At 52.7% G+C, this 16,980-nt stretch overlaps 1 protein-coding gene across 3 annotated transcripts in view; it reads right to left on the bottom strand.

Annotated features, from left to right (window-relative positions):
• Positions 1-498: 498 nt before the first annotated feature.
• The window catches only part of SNPH (syntaphilin), a 33,040-nt gene continuing 16,558 nt past the window's right edge, over positions 499-16,980 (bottom strand). The window contains exons 3-6 of one of the 3 annotated variants that reach the window (XM_073309178.1): positions 11,140-11,230; positions 9,749-9,856; positions 6,544-6,693; positions 499-5,172 (exon numbers count right to left, since the gene is read on the bottom strand). In XM_073309178.1, the coding sequence (XP_073165279.1) occupies positions 3,936-5,172; positions 6,544-6,693; positions 9,749-9,856; positions 11,140-11,189 (1,545 nt within the window). In that variant the 5' untranslated portion in view covers positions 11,190-11,230 and the 3' untranslated portion in view covers positions 499-3,935. Of the gene's footprint in view, positions 5,173-6,543; positions 6,694-9,748; positions 10,198-11,139; positions 11,231-16,980 lie in introns of those variants that run through there. The other 2 variants (XM_073309176.1, XM_073309175.1) reach the window with 2 other exon arrangements.

Below are 16,980 nucleotides of genomic sequence, written 5' to 3'. Positions count from 1 at the left end.
GCCGCAGTAATACGTCAGCAGCCCCCCGACAGCTCCCCCACCCCGCACCTCCCGCCCACCGGCAGCCCTGCCAATCAGCGCCTCCCCCTCCCTCCCCGCACCCCGATCAGCTGTTCCGTGGCGCGCAGGAGGCTCTGGGGCGGGGGGGCACGGCAGGCTCAGGGGAGGGGGCGGGAAGGGGTGGAGTGGGGGCAGGGCCTGTGGCAGAGCCAGGGGGTGAGCAGTGAGCACCCCCCGGCCCATTGGAAAGTAGGCGCCTGTAGCCCCAGCCCCGGAGCCGGTGCCTAGACAAGGAGCCGCACGTTAACTTCTGAGGAGCCGCATGTGGCTCCGGAGCCCTGGGTTGGCCACCCCTGGGCTGGGCCCTCACCCTAGCAGTGTTTCGCCACTCAGAGGCGGGGACACTTTGAAAGGGGAACATCTGCGGAACGTGCGCTCCAGCCCAGCTCTCTCCAGAGCAGAAGCCTACGGCTGGCTACATGGAAACAGACACGGCAGAGACCCAATGCCATTTATTACATCCACCAACAGACAAAGATTACAGGCCCCTGGGAACAAAAAGTGGTTACAGCTTTTAAGTTCTGTATTTAAAAAATATATAGATTTCTCTTTCAAATATAACCCTACACTGATTTCTCGGCAGAGCTTTGGATCGTCTAACAGACATGTACACACATTCACAAATACATTGCACAAGAGCCTTAGATCCTAGTTCCAATTACAGTTGCCATTTTGACTGGATTTTGTCCATTTCTCCCCAAATGCTTTAGATTACATTATCAAACCCAAGGCTCCTTCACTCCAGGCTCCCCCATGGCTACCACATTTTGAAAATCAGTAGCCCACTTTTACCCTGCAACAAGCGCTTGTCTCAAAGGGATATTGATTTGTGACAGTCCAGACGTGCTGGACACAGGTTGTGAAAGTACGAGCATGTGGCATCATCAACACATGCAGCAACACCCCTCTGCCCCCCCTGCCCCCCACAACAAATGGGCGGGGCACATGACCAAGGTAGCCAGCCATCTCTGGTAAAGTCTAAATAAAGCTGTTTGACAGTCTGACCAAAGGGCAAAAAACCCTGGGAGGTGTACCAATGTGATCAGCCCCAGATGATTGGACCCCACCAGAAAACTAGCTTTAAACCATCACAAAATGAAACTATTAAAATAAATACTCCCTCGCCCAATGTGTGTGGAGGAGATGGCAGCGGGACCGGGAGGAGATGGCAGCGGGACCAGGAGGGTTGGGGGGGATGTAAAAGAAGAAACATTGTTTGTTCAAGTAATCATCAGGGTAAACAAAACCTTTGCAGCCAGATTCAGAAACACGTGTGCAATTCTGTAAACAAAGTATATGTGCATAGTTATCACTGTGCGTGTGTGTGTGTGTGTGTGTACACAAAAATGCACTCGCCATTCTGAAGGCCTGGCCCTTTGGGTCAGTCACTTCACAGAGAAGACAGGGGCAAGGCCACCCAAACCCCAAGTTGATTTTATGCACTCTCAGGGCTGAACACTGCAGACAACCCCGAGCCGATTACCCGTCGGAGCGCTGGAGCGTACGCCAGCAGGCTTGCTCTGAACATCTAGATTGGCAGAGGAACTGGTTTGGATGAGGCCTCATTTTCTCTAGGCATTTGTCCCCAGCTGATCAATCTCGGCAGTGAAATTTGGCTTTTAAAGGGATTTCAGGAGGCCACTTGAAGATGTTTTCTGCCAGCCTAAGTTTTAGACAAGCTGCCTCCAGAGAACAGGGCTATGCGCTCCCTGTGCCCTGCATGGCCCTCTGCCTTCTCTGTTCTGTCCCCGCCACCACTGAAAACAAATCACCACTCCATGCCAGTTTCAGGCATCTCCAGCTGTCAGAATCAGCACCGAAAGCTCTGCGGCAATGGGCAGCCAGATGCCCCCCCACCCCTAGCGTAACCAAAACACTCTCACCCTGCACTCCTATCAGACATTTCAGTACTGAAGGGAGCCACGTCTCCGGCCTGAGGAAACCCCAGCTGCTTCTCTCTGCTCCAGGACGAAGAGCTGGGATGGAAGCAGAGCAGCATCAAAGGACTCCGGGGCCTTGGCTCGTCCTTGTCTGAGTGTAACCCTAAACCCTGCACCTGCAGTGCAGATGTCAGCCTGTCTTTGAAACCTGCAGCCATCTGAGGTGTGCAGCAGAGAAATTTCCACAATGGAGCTTCTGTTTGCAAAAAGTGAACATGGTGCAAAGCACGGAATGAAAGATACAGAATTTAAGGAGTTCTCACCATGGGCAGCCTGGGTGCATATGCAATACTGCACAGAGATACAGCAGGTGGCTCTGGCTATGGAGATTCACATGAGGTATATCTGGCTTCTCTCGCTTGGCCACTGGGCCCTTACTGTCACATCTTCCAGGAGGCGAAAAGCTTTAGAACTGGGTCAGCAAAGCAGGACTTGAACCAACAGGTCCAAATCCCCAGGAGGGGACAAGGATAAGGGAGTGACGTTCACGTGGTTTCCAAAGTGAATTTGTAGGCAAGCATCTGTCCACTCTGTCCTCTGACCCCATCCTCTGGGGGAAGGGATTCTGAGTCACTGACTCTGCCACTGGCAACGGGAGCAGACTTGGGCAACCCTCGTTGCTCCACCCTGCTCCTAGAAGGAGGGAAGCCATGTTCTGCATCGGCTCTCACACTGATTTAGACTAGACTCCTCTCTGCAAACCGGGAATTCAGTCCTCTCCCTGTTTATTCTGCAAAGCATGTTGGGAATAAGGACATCTATTCTAGAGAGGCACCTCCCCCATTCTAGCCCTTGTCCCCATCTCTCCTGCCCATGCCGTCTTGATTTCCCCTTTGTTCTCGACACGTTAAAATGAGTCTCTGCAAGCAACGTCACTTGAGAGCTGCAGCCACTTCAACCATTAACCTGTGTCCCCAGAGCACTGGGCAGGGTTTTACCCGCAGGACTCCCCTCACGCTGACGGCAGGCATGGTGTTTTCCTCTTGGGACTCAGGAACAACTGTAAGAACAAGTACGATACAATAAAAGGCCAGCTGGGCAGCTAGCCTTTCAAATGACCCAGCCATGTCCCGAGGGAACAATAGAAGAGGACTAGTCAGGGGAGGAAAGGTGTAGGGGGAAGGGATCCATCAGTCCAGGAAAGGGTTTGTAGTGCTCTTTCTCCCTAGATGAAGTGACCGTGGGTACATCTGCACAGCAAAAAAGGGTCCCGTGGCAGCAAGTCTCAGAGTATAAGGTTAACGGACTCGGGCTTCTGCAGCAGGGTTCAAAACAGCAAGTTGGGGTTGTGCTGGAGTCTGGGCTCCGATACCTGGTGTGGGGAGGGTGTCACAGCCTGAGCAGGAATGCTGACACTGCAATATGTAGCCCTGCAGCGCGAGCCTGAGACAGCTGACCCGGGCTCTGAGCCTTGCTGCCGCAGGAGGTTGCTCTGTGTAGACGCACCCGGTACATACACACCTGTGCTACGCAGACTTCGCTTGTGGACAGTGCAAAATCCATCAGCTACATCGCCTGCCGGGCAAGTGTCCTTCAGCAGGAGGCTGGGGTGGCCCCCCCTCAACTCTGCGCTTCCAGAATTGGCCTTTTTTAATTCCTCGAACATCTCAGAAGCCAAAGCAAATCCAGAAGCTCATTTCCTCAGGCCCCTGGCAGGCCCCCTGGAAGTGCAGATTCTAGATGCAGCAGATCAGAGGATGTCAGGGTGCATCCGATGAAGTGAGCTGTAGCTCCCGAAAGCTCATGCTCACATAAATCGGTTAGTCCCTAAGGTGCCACAAGTCCTCCTCTTCAAGTTGCCCATGCACTTCGAATAAATAAAACGAACGTTTTGCGTGTCTGGAATTTACAATCCGTGGTCAAATAAATTCTGGTGGTTTCGCAAAGTCGTACCTTGAAGCACGTGCAGTGTGTTTGGCTGGCGGAAGAGGGGAGTTAGGGCGGGGAGCTGCAGCTGCTATCTCGCACGCTGCCAACAGAACGACAGTTGACCTTCCGTAAGGAGTGCAGAGCGACCGTGCAGCACCCGCGGAGCAGCGAGCTGATATTGTATATGGGCTGGCCCTGCCTCCGCTGAGTACGGCACAGCCAGGCTACCGTGGGCACCGCTGGCACCACCACGGCCAGCAGATCCACAAGGAAATGGCGGCTCCAATAGGGTTTTGGTGCTGCGGGCTCCTGGCTCAGCTCGGCAGCGTCTTCCTCCAGGGTGCAAACGACGCTCACCGACTGGCTAGTGCTCGAGGGCTGCTGCACAGCAGGCTTGCTGGTCACCAGCCCCTGGCAGCCCCCTTGCCCCTCCGGAGTCTCTGGCCCGTCTCCTGCAGTCACCACCACAGCGGAGTTGGGTTCAGTCGCCATCAAGTCCGTGGTCCCGGAGAAGTTCTGGGCCTGAGTCTCTGAGCTGGGCACTATGTCTTCCATTTCGGACACCCACACTGAAGTGGGGCTGCCCAGACTGCAAGCCTGGGACTTCATGACCTTTTCCAGGATAGTGTCCAGGTCCGGTTCGTAATGCACAAAGTCAGTTTGGATGGCCTGCTCCTGCATGCAGCTCGCCTGCACTCCAGCCTCCACGCTGCCTTGTGTACCCAGAAGTTTCTCATAGGTGGAGCTGGTGGGAAGTCTGGAGCCCAGCGTGAAGGAGCTCTGTAGAGACCCCTCCTCTGTGCAGAACTCTACCCCTGATGAGAGCAGGCTGCTCTGCTCCAGCAAGTCCGTCCGGCTCAGCGAGTCATCTGCAGCCACGAAGCCACTGTCCACCACCTCCTCAGCTGACAGGGTCTGTGAGTCGCCAGCGTTTCTGTCCCCTGCTGCCTGGTCACTCAGCTTGGTGTAGGTGGAGCTGCGGGTGAGCGACCGGGCTGGAGAGCCCCCCACCGACTCCCCAGCCCCTTCCTCCTTCACAGCCCCATTCTGTGCTATCTCCATGCTGTGCAGCAGTGTCTCCAGCTTCTTATTCTGGATGTTGATGTCCACAAAGTATTTCTGAAGGCCTTTGTCCTTCTCCATCAGGTTGTTCTTCACTGTGTCAATCACCTGCTTTAGCTGTTTGATCTCCTTCCGGGCCTCCTTGAGTGCCAGCTGGGCCTCCACACGGTGGCACTCTTCCTCGATCCAGTCCTCCTGCATCCTTGAGAGCTGGGTCTTCAGATCCTCAATCTCAGTATCCCTGCACCAGACAGACAGACAGACAATCACCACCACTTCAACCGGAGGGGGCCGGCGTGACACGACTGGAGGTCGGAATTTTGCATAGGTGTTGACAGTCCACACTAAAAGTAGTTTGGATGGTGCATTTCTGGGGTCACTCTCTGAGGGCAAATTATTGTCCAAACCCCCTAATCACCATCTTTCTCCTCTCACCTACGCAAGGACCCTCTATACAAGGAGAAGGGCAGACAGGACTTATATGGGTAAAAATGGTCGTAAACCGAAACACAAAGTATTTTGGCACAAAGTTGTTCTGTGATTAGATTGTCCAATCCCAGGTTCCCTTGGGTAACAGCAGCACTGGGGAGGTGTGTGTGTTCAGTGGGGAAGGGGCTTAGAAAGCACACGGGGGGGGTACTTTCTGAGGGAAGCAAAGTGCGGGGACAGCCAAATAGAAACCCTGTGACCATCTCTTACTGTGGTCCCTTCAGATGAGAATCTTCTAAGCTCTGCAGGTTTAAACTAGTGTAAATGGTGGATTCTCTGGAACTTGAAGTCTTTAAACCATGATTTAAGGCCTTCAGTACCTCAGCCAGAGGTTAGGGGTCTGTGACAGGAGTGGGTGGGCGAGGTTCTGTGGCCTGAGATGTGCAGGAGGTCAGACTAGATGATCACGATGGTCCCTGCTGACCTTAGAGTCTATAAGTCTAGTTCACAACTCCATCCCTTTTCCTACACCGCCAAGATATTAGGTATTGGGGGGACGGGGACAGGGGGACGTGGATTTGTATTCATATACAATGCTCAATAAATATACAGTATACAGATAGAAATATAAGAACACCACAGTGTACTAATATCTGCTGCTCAAGAAAATCAGATCAGAGAGCAACTTGATGGAGAATGGGAGAGTCAAAAACCTGCCAGGTGAAAATCACGGTCTCTGCAATCTCCAAATTTGGCAACAAACTTCAAACTGATAAAAAGAAACACTTTGTTTTACACAACTCCTGACTAACCTGTAGAACTCACTGCCACAGGATGTTACTGACTGCTTAGTCAGATTAGCACAAGGATTAGACATTCATGTGGATAATGAGATCATCCACAGCTACACATTTTTATCCTATATACGGGATATAAACTCTCATGCTTCAGGGCACAAACCAACCACAAATTGCCTGCAGCTGGGAAGGCTGTTTCCCCTCTGGTCATAGTTGTCCACTACATGGATTCTGGCGCCGCCCTCTGAAGCAGTGGATACTGGCCACTGTCAGAGACTAGACACTGATTTGGAGGTTCCTATGCATTCAGTTACAACCTTCCCATTTCCTCATCCCCACTGGTGTTGGGACCCTCCTGTTACCTGCTCATCTGCGTCAGCACTTACCTGTCCTGGAGTCTCTCTTGGGTGTCCTTCAGCCGGGCCTTCAGGTGTCTAATGCAGACCTCCTTCTGCTGGAGGGGGGTCAGGTACTGCTCAGGAGTGGGGGGCTTTATCCCATGGTTATCGCTGCACAGACTATACTTGATGGGCCGCCTAGGAAAACAGGACAGTCAACAGCCCCACCAAGCACTACAAGTAAAATGATCCCAACCACATCAGTGCTGCTCCGCACAGAGCCGTTCCAACCTGGCCCTCAGCTCAGCTCATTCCCTTGCCTTTGCTGGCAGGAATTCTAGCACAGCCAGGCACCGGGACACAGGCTGATAGGAGCCAGGAGTCTCAAAGGGAGAGAGGAGTTTCACCAAGTGGGGAACTTTAACCTTTTCCTCCCCACTTCTCAGATCTGAAGTACAAACCCCCTGGATTACACACCTTCCTGGACTCCTGTGAGACATCCCAGCGTGCGCTCAGCTGACCACACCTTGAGCACTCCAGATCGGTACGGAGAAAGGAGCCTGTCTGTGTGACTAACAGAAGACCCCCCTCGCCCTCCAACACCCAGCAGTGTAAGAGCCCTGATATTCCTAAAGTGGGACACATGGTAAGACTATTAAGAACTGCTGAATATCACATATTTTCATTCAGAAATTAAAGCAGGTGTCCTCTGACCAGACTCCTTTAGGACACCCCCCCCCCCAGGTAGACAGTATTTGTGCAGCAGCCCTGAGCTATGGTGGTGGTGATTATTACTAGAGCTTCATGGGGGTACAAAGCATCATACGGACACACTGAAGACAGGCCCTTGCCCCCAGGCAGCCAACAGTCCCTCTGCTATCAGCAGACTGGGCTCTGGGGCATCTCCCTGGAGAGGGACTTCACTTTAGCCCTGGAAAATACAACCACCAGAAGCAAAAGAAAGGGTTCATTATAAAAAAAAGATGTTTATTACAGAAACATCGCCGGCCCTGGTTACTGACACATTCGAACGCTAACACTAAAGCTGGACCTATAAGAAGGGTAGATCCGTCGCAGAGCTCTGCTAGGAGAGAGGGGAACCCTGCAGACAGCAAACACCCTGACCTCTCTGAGCGAGCTCCCACGGCAATGCAAGATTCTTAGTGATTTTCTAAAGAGAGCCCAAGCTGGGATCTCGCCCCAGGAATACGTCACCAGGAGCACGTTTCCAAGAGGCAGAGAGCTCTGGATTAGAACTTGCTTGAGGCAGTTGCTCATCGTGGCCACAAAGGGTCACCCAGAGGACACTAAGGGGCTGGGTGAGTAGTCAGTCACGGGCTAGCTTTTTGCTCCTGCACTCCTACGTTCAAATCCTGGTGGCATCAGACGCGCAAATCAAGGCTGATGGCGGCCACCTGTCCACAGCACAAAACCACTGGACAATGGGGCATGATTAGCAGCCGCTGCTCAAGAAGGCCAGGGCTGAACTAGAAGAGGGGGTTGCCTCTCAGGATGGAAATGTATTGACATGCCTGCATGGGTGCCTGGGACTGGAAAAACAGGGAGTGAACCATGGATGAGGGTTGTGGGTCATTGCCAGAGCTATGGGAGGCAGCCCAGTGCAGCGTCCAGCCGCAGCCTCTGGCTAGTATCATTAGTCCATCGCTGTCCCAAACAGTGAATTCATTCAGAAATTCAAAGCAGAATATCTATCCTAACAGGGCACCCTTGGGCTGTGTGTGCCTCTGGAGAACCAAGGAGATTTGGGGGCCCATCTGGAATGGACTTCGATACAGCCCCCAACCCCAAACACACAAAACACAGCAGACAATGAGTCATATTCTCCGCTGGGGCTAATCAGCACAGCTGCCCTGACGTCAGTGGAACTACACTCATTAACTGGGGAGCAAAGCGTGGCAATGGGGGGACGGGAAAAGTAGAACTATCTTCTCAGCTGTTAAACCCCACTCCATGTATTCCCTGGCCACAGCGCCGACGTTTACCCAGTCCTGACACTTCCTGTTGTATTGGCTGAGTCAAGCACGACAAGACACAAGTGACACAGCAAGGCCCAGATCTGATGTGCAGCACGCGAAGGGCGAAGAGGCACGCGACAAACCAAGCCAGCTGTGCACTGTACTCTTGCTACAGCACTGGAGAGCTGGTCCGTTAGCTGCAGCACACACAGGCGACATGTGAGCAAAGAATTGGTGCCAGGCAGGGAGCAGAGGGGCTCACAGCAGCTGTAATGCAGAGAGAGTGGGGTTTCTGAGCCGCTAAGTCCTTCTCAGCAAACTCGGAGGGGGCCATATGTTTACTCATAGCGAGAAGTTGGTCGATTTCTCCATGATGAGCTTGGGCCATTCGTTGAGGAACCAGCGACTAGGTTTGGGAGTGGAGAAGAGGGATAGAAACGATCCATTACAGCCCTGGGACCAACTTAGCTGTCTGCAGCAGATATCGCAGCATTTCACGGCATCCCCAGGGGGAATTCTACTCCCAAGAGGGAAAGAAATGCAGTGGGAGCTGTGTTTAATATTTGGGGCCATTTCACATGCTCCATGCTCAACTGTCCTTTATCCCAGGGTAGAGTCAAAATTCTCCTCTTCCAACAAGTCCACCGGTCTCCTGCTGTCCAGTCCAACATCCCCCGGGCATCACAAAGGGACAATAACAACAACCTCTTGTTTGCATGGTGCCGTTCCTCCTGAAGGATCTCACGCTATGTCACCAGGGCGTGGGGGAGGGGAGCAGACAAGTGGCGCACAGCGCTCTATGCAACACCGCCTGTGGTGGCGGGGAAGGCGACAAAGGGAAAAGAGTGCTTGGAAATCAAGGTGATGGAAGGGAAAGAAAATGGAGCAGAGAGGGGGAATTTTTTGGACAAGGACACCAGGGCAAAACCTTCCTCTGACACGACCTACCGGCAGATCGGCTGTTCGAAACCCTCATCGCGCCACGCCTTGCCTTACTGCACGTGCACAATTCCCGCAAGCGTCCTGCGGGGACGAAGGGATTTGAGGGGTTTCAAGCCCTTGGCTCAGACTCTAACGCTGCTCTTTGCCAGCAGAGCCAGTGTCCGGGCAAGGGCTTTCAGACTCTGCGTAGCAGTCCGCTTTAGAGGCTTCCACACGCAAGACCCCCATGGGGAAATCTCACTGAGCCGCTGAAGGGCCCGGGTTCCTGTTCCATGTGTCATTGGAGCAGGTGGGCGAGGCTAGGCGGCCTCCCTGTGGCGCTATGGACGGGTTACCTTGGGGTGGGGCTGCTGTCGCTGCCCTTGCAGGAGCCCGAGTTGCTGCTGCTGCTGAGCGAAGAGGTGCCGTAGGTGTCCTGCATGCTCACGGGGGGAGAGGGGCGCCTGGAGGCAGGAAGAAGAGGCTGTTTCTCAGTCGGAGTGGCAGGGGGCGCTGAAGACTTAAAGAACGAGGCCAAGCCACTCCGTCCATAAAACCCCCGGCTTCCAAACCACCACAGACACAAGGACACACAAGACAAAAGGACAAAACAAACAGCGGGGATCAAGATGGAACAGAGCAAGGCTGTCTCACAACGGTTACTGCGACAATAGCAAAGGGAGGGCCGAGGGGCGCTGCACACCGGGCGCTGCCCTCGTTCCCTGGGCCAGGCCCCATCTGCGCCCCATCTCCCATGTCTAATGCCCATCGCAACCAAGAGCTCCTACCTCTCTTGAGCAGCCCTACAGAGGGCACTGCAGACAGGGGCTGGGCTAAAGGGCCCCAATCCACCCCATCTTACAGCAAGGGTCTTGCGCCCAATGACAGCCATGGTGAATTTTGCCTTGGGTGCCGTTTTGGTTTGGAGCCACTCTGCACTCTCCTCTCCCACCCCCGTTCTGTTATAACGAGAGAGCCTTTTCCCATCACACCACAAGCCCAACACTCTCCTGAGCCTGCTGGAATCTCATTGGGTTTTATTTAGAGCGAAGTCAACCCTCCTGCTCCCAAAACATCTGTCTGATGGGCCACCTCTGGGCTCCTCTTCTTCAACAGCATCATGTCGCACTCTGGAGGTACGGCTAGCAAGGCATTGACACAATCAATAGTGAAATAACCCCTGTCCGGGAAGGATGTGAACAATGAACAAACTCTGGTGTGAACAAGCATTTCTTCCCTGTTCTCTGATTGTACCCAGAGTACGGCAGCCTAGGGAACATTTCTTCAAAGAGCAAACCCCTTAAAGCCCCACACCCTCCACACCAGTGGCTGAGGACAAGGACACTCCATCAACACCTGCCTTTGGCCCAACAGAACTGAAGAGATAATCCCGACTTCATGCACTGCAGTGCAGAGACAAAGGCAAGCGTGCATGCAGGAACGTGGGCCCTTGTGCAAGTGCTGTACAGAAGAGTTGTTAAGACATACCACAAGGTATTTCAGCAGCTGCCAGAACAAATGCCCGACCCTGGAGTCTGGTCTGTACACAATGCTGCCGGTCCAGGTCCAGAAAAGGACCTTGCTAGCTGCCCTTCTTAAATGAAAGCTCTTGGATCTACTCCTGCACTCTGGCTGCACTAATGCATTTGGGAGGAGGGGGAAAATGGCCTCTAGTTTGTATTTTTTATTGGCAAAGGCACTGCACGGATTCCATTGTCGTCTACAATAATGGGTTGGACGTACTCACCTTCGAGAGCCAGTGGAGGACCGTCTGCTTCCCGGCAGGGACATAGCCATAGCGCTGCAGGTCCCGGCAGTGAGGATAATCGGCACGCCAGCTAAATAAAGAGAAAGATAGGAGGAAAGAGAGTGAGAGCTGGAAGTGTGGACGACGTCACTTGAGAGGCACCCCGACTGGAGGGCTGGAGTGTGGTTAGTAATCTGTCTGGGGCAAGGGCCAGCCTTTTCATTGTGTGTGTCCTGTACCTACTGCTCTGGGGCCTGATCCCTGACTGGAGCCTGTCGGGTGCTACAGTAACACAGACAAATAATGGAAGCACTGTGGGATGCTTAGCCTCTCCAATAGCTGGGGAAAGGCCAAGTCCCATCTGAGCAGAGCTCTGCTGAGTTACACCACATGAAGATTTGGTTCAGCATGGTTTTTTTTTAAACTAACCATTCCTGTGCTCTGAATTATTCATCCTCCTTCAGTTCTATCCCCAGCCAGCTAATACTGTATACTCTGCTCTGTGCCTTCCATGCAAGGAACTCAAAACACTTTACACATATTAACCTCCGTTCCCCTGCACACATTTTACTCCTGTGTTACAGATGAGAAACTGAGGCCCAGAGAAGTGAAGCAACTTGCCTAAGGTTGCAGAGTGAGTCAGTCGCACAATTGGGAGTAGAAGTAACTCCCAGCTCTGGGCTTCAGCCAGACCTCTCTCTTCCGTCCGTACCAGAGGGCCTGGTCACGTGCATTTCTCAAGAGAGGTTATGTTCTCTTACTGTTTATTCCTCAGTTAAATCAAAATCATCCATTGCACAAAGAAACCAGATGTGGAAATAGAGGATTCCAGGCAATGCAGCGTGAGCAGAGAATCTCGTGAAAAATCAAAAATCCTGTTTTTAATGCAAATAATGGGCCTGATCTAGAGCCCATCGAAGCCAATTGGAATCTTTCCTTTGGATCAGGCCCCTGGGTGGGAATAAGAAACTGCGTGGGAAGAGAAATCTAGAAAATATGGGGTCAGCACCTAAATTCTCCTTTGATGATATTTTCTAGACCAGGGGTCTCCAACCTTTTTATGCCCAAGATCATTTTTTGAATCTTAGGGCCACCCAGGATCTACTCTGCCCCTTCTGCGAGGACCCGCCCCTTTCCCTAAGCCCCACCCTGCTCACTCCATCCCCCCTTCTCTCCGTCACTCGCTCTTCCCCACCCTCAGTCACTTTCACCGGGCTGGGGTAGGGGGTTGGGTTTCAGGAGGGGGTGTGGGCTCTGGGCAGGGGCCGAGGGGTTCGCAGTGTGGGAAGGGGCTCTGGGCTGAGCCTGGAGCAGGGGATTGGGGTGCAGGAGGGGGTGAGGGGTGGAAGCTGTGGAAGGGTGTTTGGGTGAAGGAGTGGGTTCTGGGCTGGGGCACAGTGTGAGGGTGTAGGAGGGGGCTCAGGGTGGGGCTTGGGGTACAGGAGGGGGTTCGGGGTGCAGGAGGGGTATGGGGTGCTGGCTCTGGGAGGGGAATCAGGGATGGGGGTTGGGGTGCAGCTTCCCATTGGGCTCCCTGCCTACCCAGGAACCAACTTGCTACCAGAAGGGAGCAACGCGCCCCTTTGGCCCCTGGGGCATGCAGGGGGCACGTGGCTCTGCGCGCTGCCCCGCTCTGCAAGCCCCGCCCCTGCAGCTCTCCTGGTCAATGGGAGCTGCGGAGGCGGTGCTTGCAGGCAGGAGCAGTGTGCAGAGGGAGACCCCTGCTTCCCCCTCTCCCCCCCCGCCCCCCGGGCCACAGGGCTGTGCTGGCTGCTTCTGAGAGCGGCGTGGGGCTGGGGTAGGCAGGGAGCCTGCCTTAGTGGCAGCCCAGCTGCACCACCGGAGATCGTGATCGACTGGGAGATCCTCTCGAATCGACCAGTCGATCACAATCGACCGGTTGGTGACCACTGCTCTGGATTATAGCAGGCACAGCTGTAATGCTGCGGCGGATTCTCCATCCCTGGAAATTTTCAACTCAAGACCAGATGTTTTTCCTCTATTTCAAATAGGGATTAATTCAGGGAAGTTCTACGGCCTGTGTTATACAGGAGGTCAGACTAGATCAGTGGCTCTCAACCTTTCCAGACAACTGTATCCCTTTCAGGGGTCTGATTTGTCTTACGTACCCCCAAGTTTCACCTCACTTAAAAACTACTCGCTTACTCAACCAGACATAAAAATACACGCGTCAGAGCCACTAGTACTGAAAAAGTGCTGACTTTCTCACTTTTACCAGATAATTATAAAATCAATCCGTTGGAATATACAGATTGTACTTACATTTCAGTTTGTAGAGCAGTAGAAACAAGTCATTGTCTGTATCAAATTGTAGTGTGTACTGACTTCACTACTGCCTTTTCTGTGGCCTGTTGCAGAAGTAGGCAAATCTCTAGATGAGTTGATGTACCCCTGGAGGAGCTCTGCGTGCCCCAGGGGTACGTGTACCCTGGTTGAGAACCACTGGACTAGATGATCAGAGCCATCTCTTTTGGCCTTATATCTATGAATACAGTGTCTCTTTTATATGCCCTCATGTATTCTCACACTCTCCAGCACACCATAAACCTATGGAAAATATGGCTGCTCTGTGCCCTTGTCAGTGTGCTTTCTGGGGAGGGAGGTGCGTCTCCTCCTTTTGGCCCCACCCAGGCCTCCTCTGCCCCACACGTGAAGGGCAGCAGATACGAGTGGCAGTTTTACGTTGCCGTCCTTGGAGCTTTAAATAGGACTTGACCAGTTTCGCCCCTGCATGGAAAACTCTGCCAGCATCCCTTAACTCATGCTCCTTGGGGGGCGGCAGGAAAGGAAGGGAGAGGGGATGACCAGGGATGGAGCCAATGGCTGTTGAAGGGCTCTCCAACATTCGCTGTAGCTCTCTTCCCTCCTTCTCTCTTCTCCCCAACCCCTTTTTTCTGGGCACATCAAATATGGCAAATTCTGCCTCGTGCCTCTGACTCAGTGCCATTCCCCACTGCCTCCCTGCCCCCCGCAACCTGCAGCCTCTGCGCAGAGGGCTCCCAAACCAACAGCGCTGAAACGGTTAAAGAATCAAAAGCCCTGGCAATGGATAGACCCAGATGAATGCACTGACCGAGCTCGCTGATCAGCGACTTGGGCCAGGTACCGCGTCCTCAGCTCGGGCTGCACAGCATCGAGCGTGCTCTTGGGGCAGTACAGAACGAACAAAAGCCTTGCGAGACATTTGACGTCTCCTTCGGGTCCTTGTGCTCCACCTCGAGAGCGGAAGCTCGGGGTGGCGGCAGCCGGGTGTGAAGGCAGGAGGCAGATGAGCCACGCTGGATCAAAGCTCCACACTCAGGAGCGGAGGAGCCAGTGTCTGCCTCCCTGAGCCAGGCCGCTGCAGGGGCTTTGCAAATGCACCCCCAACCCCACCGCTGCCGCTGCAGAGGCTCAGTGAGTGCCAAGTGCACTGACGGCAGCTTGGGCGAAAAGCAGTCGCTCCAGTGCTGCCAGGGAGTGCAGGAGGCAGCAGCCCCAGGAACATGGCAGAGGATTTCAGGCTGCAGGAGGTGGGCCACACTTCACCGGCTCTGGGTCGGGCTGCAGGAGAGCTGGGGGATAACACTGCAATAACCTGCTCCGAGCGCAGCCCCGGGGTACAGAGAGGGAGAATGTGAATGGCAGCCGCGCGGCGAGAAATCGCTTCTTTCGCCAACAGTTTTAAGACCAGCTGGTGCCTGCGGAGAGCTGCATGTGCTAGACAAGTAGCTCCAGGCCAGCTGGTTCCTGGCTGAATTCCAGGGTGAGCCACAGAACTCCCTAGGAAGGACGGTCTTGTGCCTAAGGCAGTGAATGGAGAATCCTGGCTCTGCCACAGATTCTCTGAATGCCCCATGGCAATTTGCTTGACCTCTCTCTGCCTCAAGTCCCCATATGGAAAATGGGGAGAATAATGCTTCCTCTCTGCTTGTCTAGTTAGGCCATAAGCTCCTTGGAACAGGGACTGTCTTACTGTGTTTCCGGACAGCGGCGAGCACACTATTCACAGCGGGGGCGAGGCACTAGTGCAATATAAATAACTTAGCACCCTCTCTGCAGTAGAATGGGGCAAATGTCTCCTTGCAGCTGGTAGTTGCAAGGTATTGCCTCGACCTCCTGCTCTTACGTTTGTCCACGTAAGACAAATGGGCACGTTTGCCCATGCGTTTGTCCACATGGAGACACTCTATTTAGTGGGTGACTAAAGAGTTTGTCTTTGGGGGAGATTTCCAAAGTCACCAATGGGATGTAGGCCCCAACCTGCTCTGGGTGCTTCTGAAACCCCCCTCATTAGCCCCTTGCTTCTGGTGGCTGTCAGCACCAGGCTTAATGCAATGCTTGGGCTGGTCAGTGACCAAGTGCTAAGTAGCAAGATCATGCAGGGCTCTACCTTGAAGTATCACATCAGCTTCTGTTTCGGAGACACCCCCCATGCCCACTCCATGGTTAGATGGATACTCCATCTTTGTACACACCCGCTGCACTTAAACGTCCCCATACTGGTATTACTAATAATACCTCAGAATATCGCACCTGGATTGTTTTATTTTTTAAATAAGTCAAACTCAGCATTTCTCGTTTGTTACCTTGTATAGTTTGCTCAGTCTAGACAACGGAACGAACCGCTCCATTTCCCTGTCTGGTTCAGCAGCATTAGCTCAAGGCTGCCATGTTGGAGTTGCAAGGGCCAGAGCAGAGCATTGGGAGGCAAACGAACATGGCTTTTTGATGTTTATATATATTACAATTTTAGTCTGGTAAAACTTTAATTTAAAAAAAGAAAAGAAAAAGGAAAGACAAAAGCCGGATTTCAGGCCAACCACTCCGCCCCTGCCTCTTCATGGCACCAGGGCCCAGAACTGCAGCCAAGGGTTTTGCTTCTACAGAAAGGCAACCCCTCCAGCTGGAAAGTGCTGTCTTACATTCACCAAGAATTCTACTAAATTCCATCCAGCTTCAAACATTCTTTGCTAAAATTGTGTCTCACCTGAACCGCCAATCCCTTGGCCAACTATGCCGTGAAATGCAAACGTGCTCAGAAACCACACGTTCTTTCTTTGTCTTACACAGACATCCAGGTCTGCTTTGGCAGGCTTTTCTCACAGCTGTTTTAACAAGTATATTTGATTTTAATCACCAGTAATAAATCGTCACTATCTTTGCTCTCAAGAAGTCAACTTGGCTATCTCAAGCTTCAGTGTGCAGAAGGGCAGCCAGGGAAGGTCATAGAATCACAGAAGAGGAAGGGACCTCGAGAGGTCATCTAGTCCAGTCCCCTGCCCCCACGGCAGGACTAAGTATTATCTAGACCATCCCTGACAGGTGTTTGTCTAACCTGCTCTTAAAAATCCCCAGTGATGGAGATTCCAAACCTCCCTAGGCAATTTATTCCAGTGCTTAACCACCCTGACAGTTAGGAAGTTTCTCCTGATGTCCAGCCTAAACTTCCCTTGCTGCAATTTAAGCCTATTGCTTCTTATCTTATCCTCAGAGCTTAAGAAAAACAATTTTTCTCCCTCTTCCTTGTAACAACCTTTTACATACTTGAAAACTGTTATCACGTCCCCTCTCAGTCTTCTCTTCTCCAGACTAAACAAACCCAGTTTTTTCAATTTTCCCTCATAGGTCATGTTTTCTAGACCTTGAATCATTTTTGTTGCTCTTCTCTGGACTTTCTCCAAATCTTTCCTGAAATGTGGCACCCAGAACTCGACACAATACTCCAGTTGAGGTGTAATCAGCATGGAGTAGAGTAGAAGAATTACTTCTCCTGTCTTGCTTACAATTAGGTTTGAATAAAGACTGGGAATGGATGGGTCATTACACAAAGTAAAACTA

This window comes from Lepidochelys kempii, chromosome 13 (assembly GCF_965140265.1).
Source record: "Lepidochelys kempii isolate rLepKem1 chromosome 13, rLepKem1.hap2, whole genome shotgun sequence".
Classification (NCBI taxonomy): domain Eukaryota; kingdom Metazoa; phylum Chordata; order Testudines; family Cheloniidae; genus Lepidochelys; species Lepidochelys kempii.
This window is presented reverse-complemented; position numbering and strand designations above follow the sequence as displayed.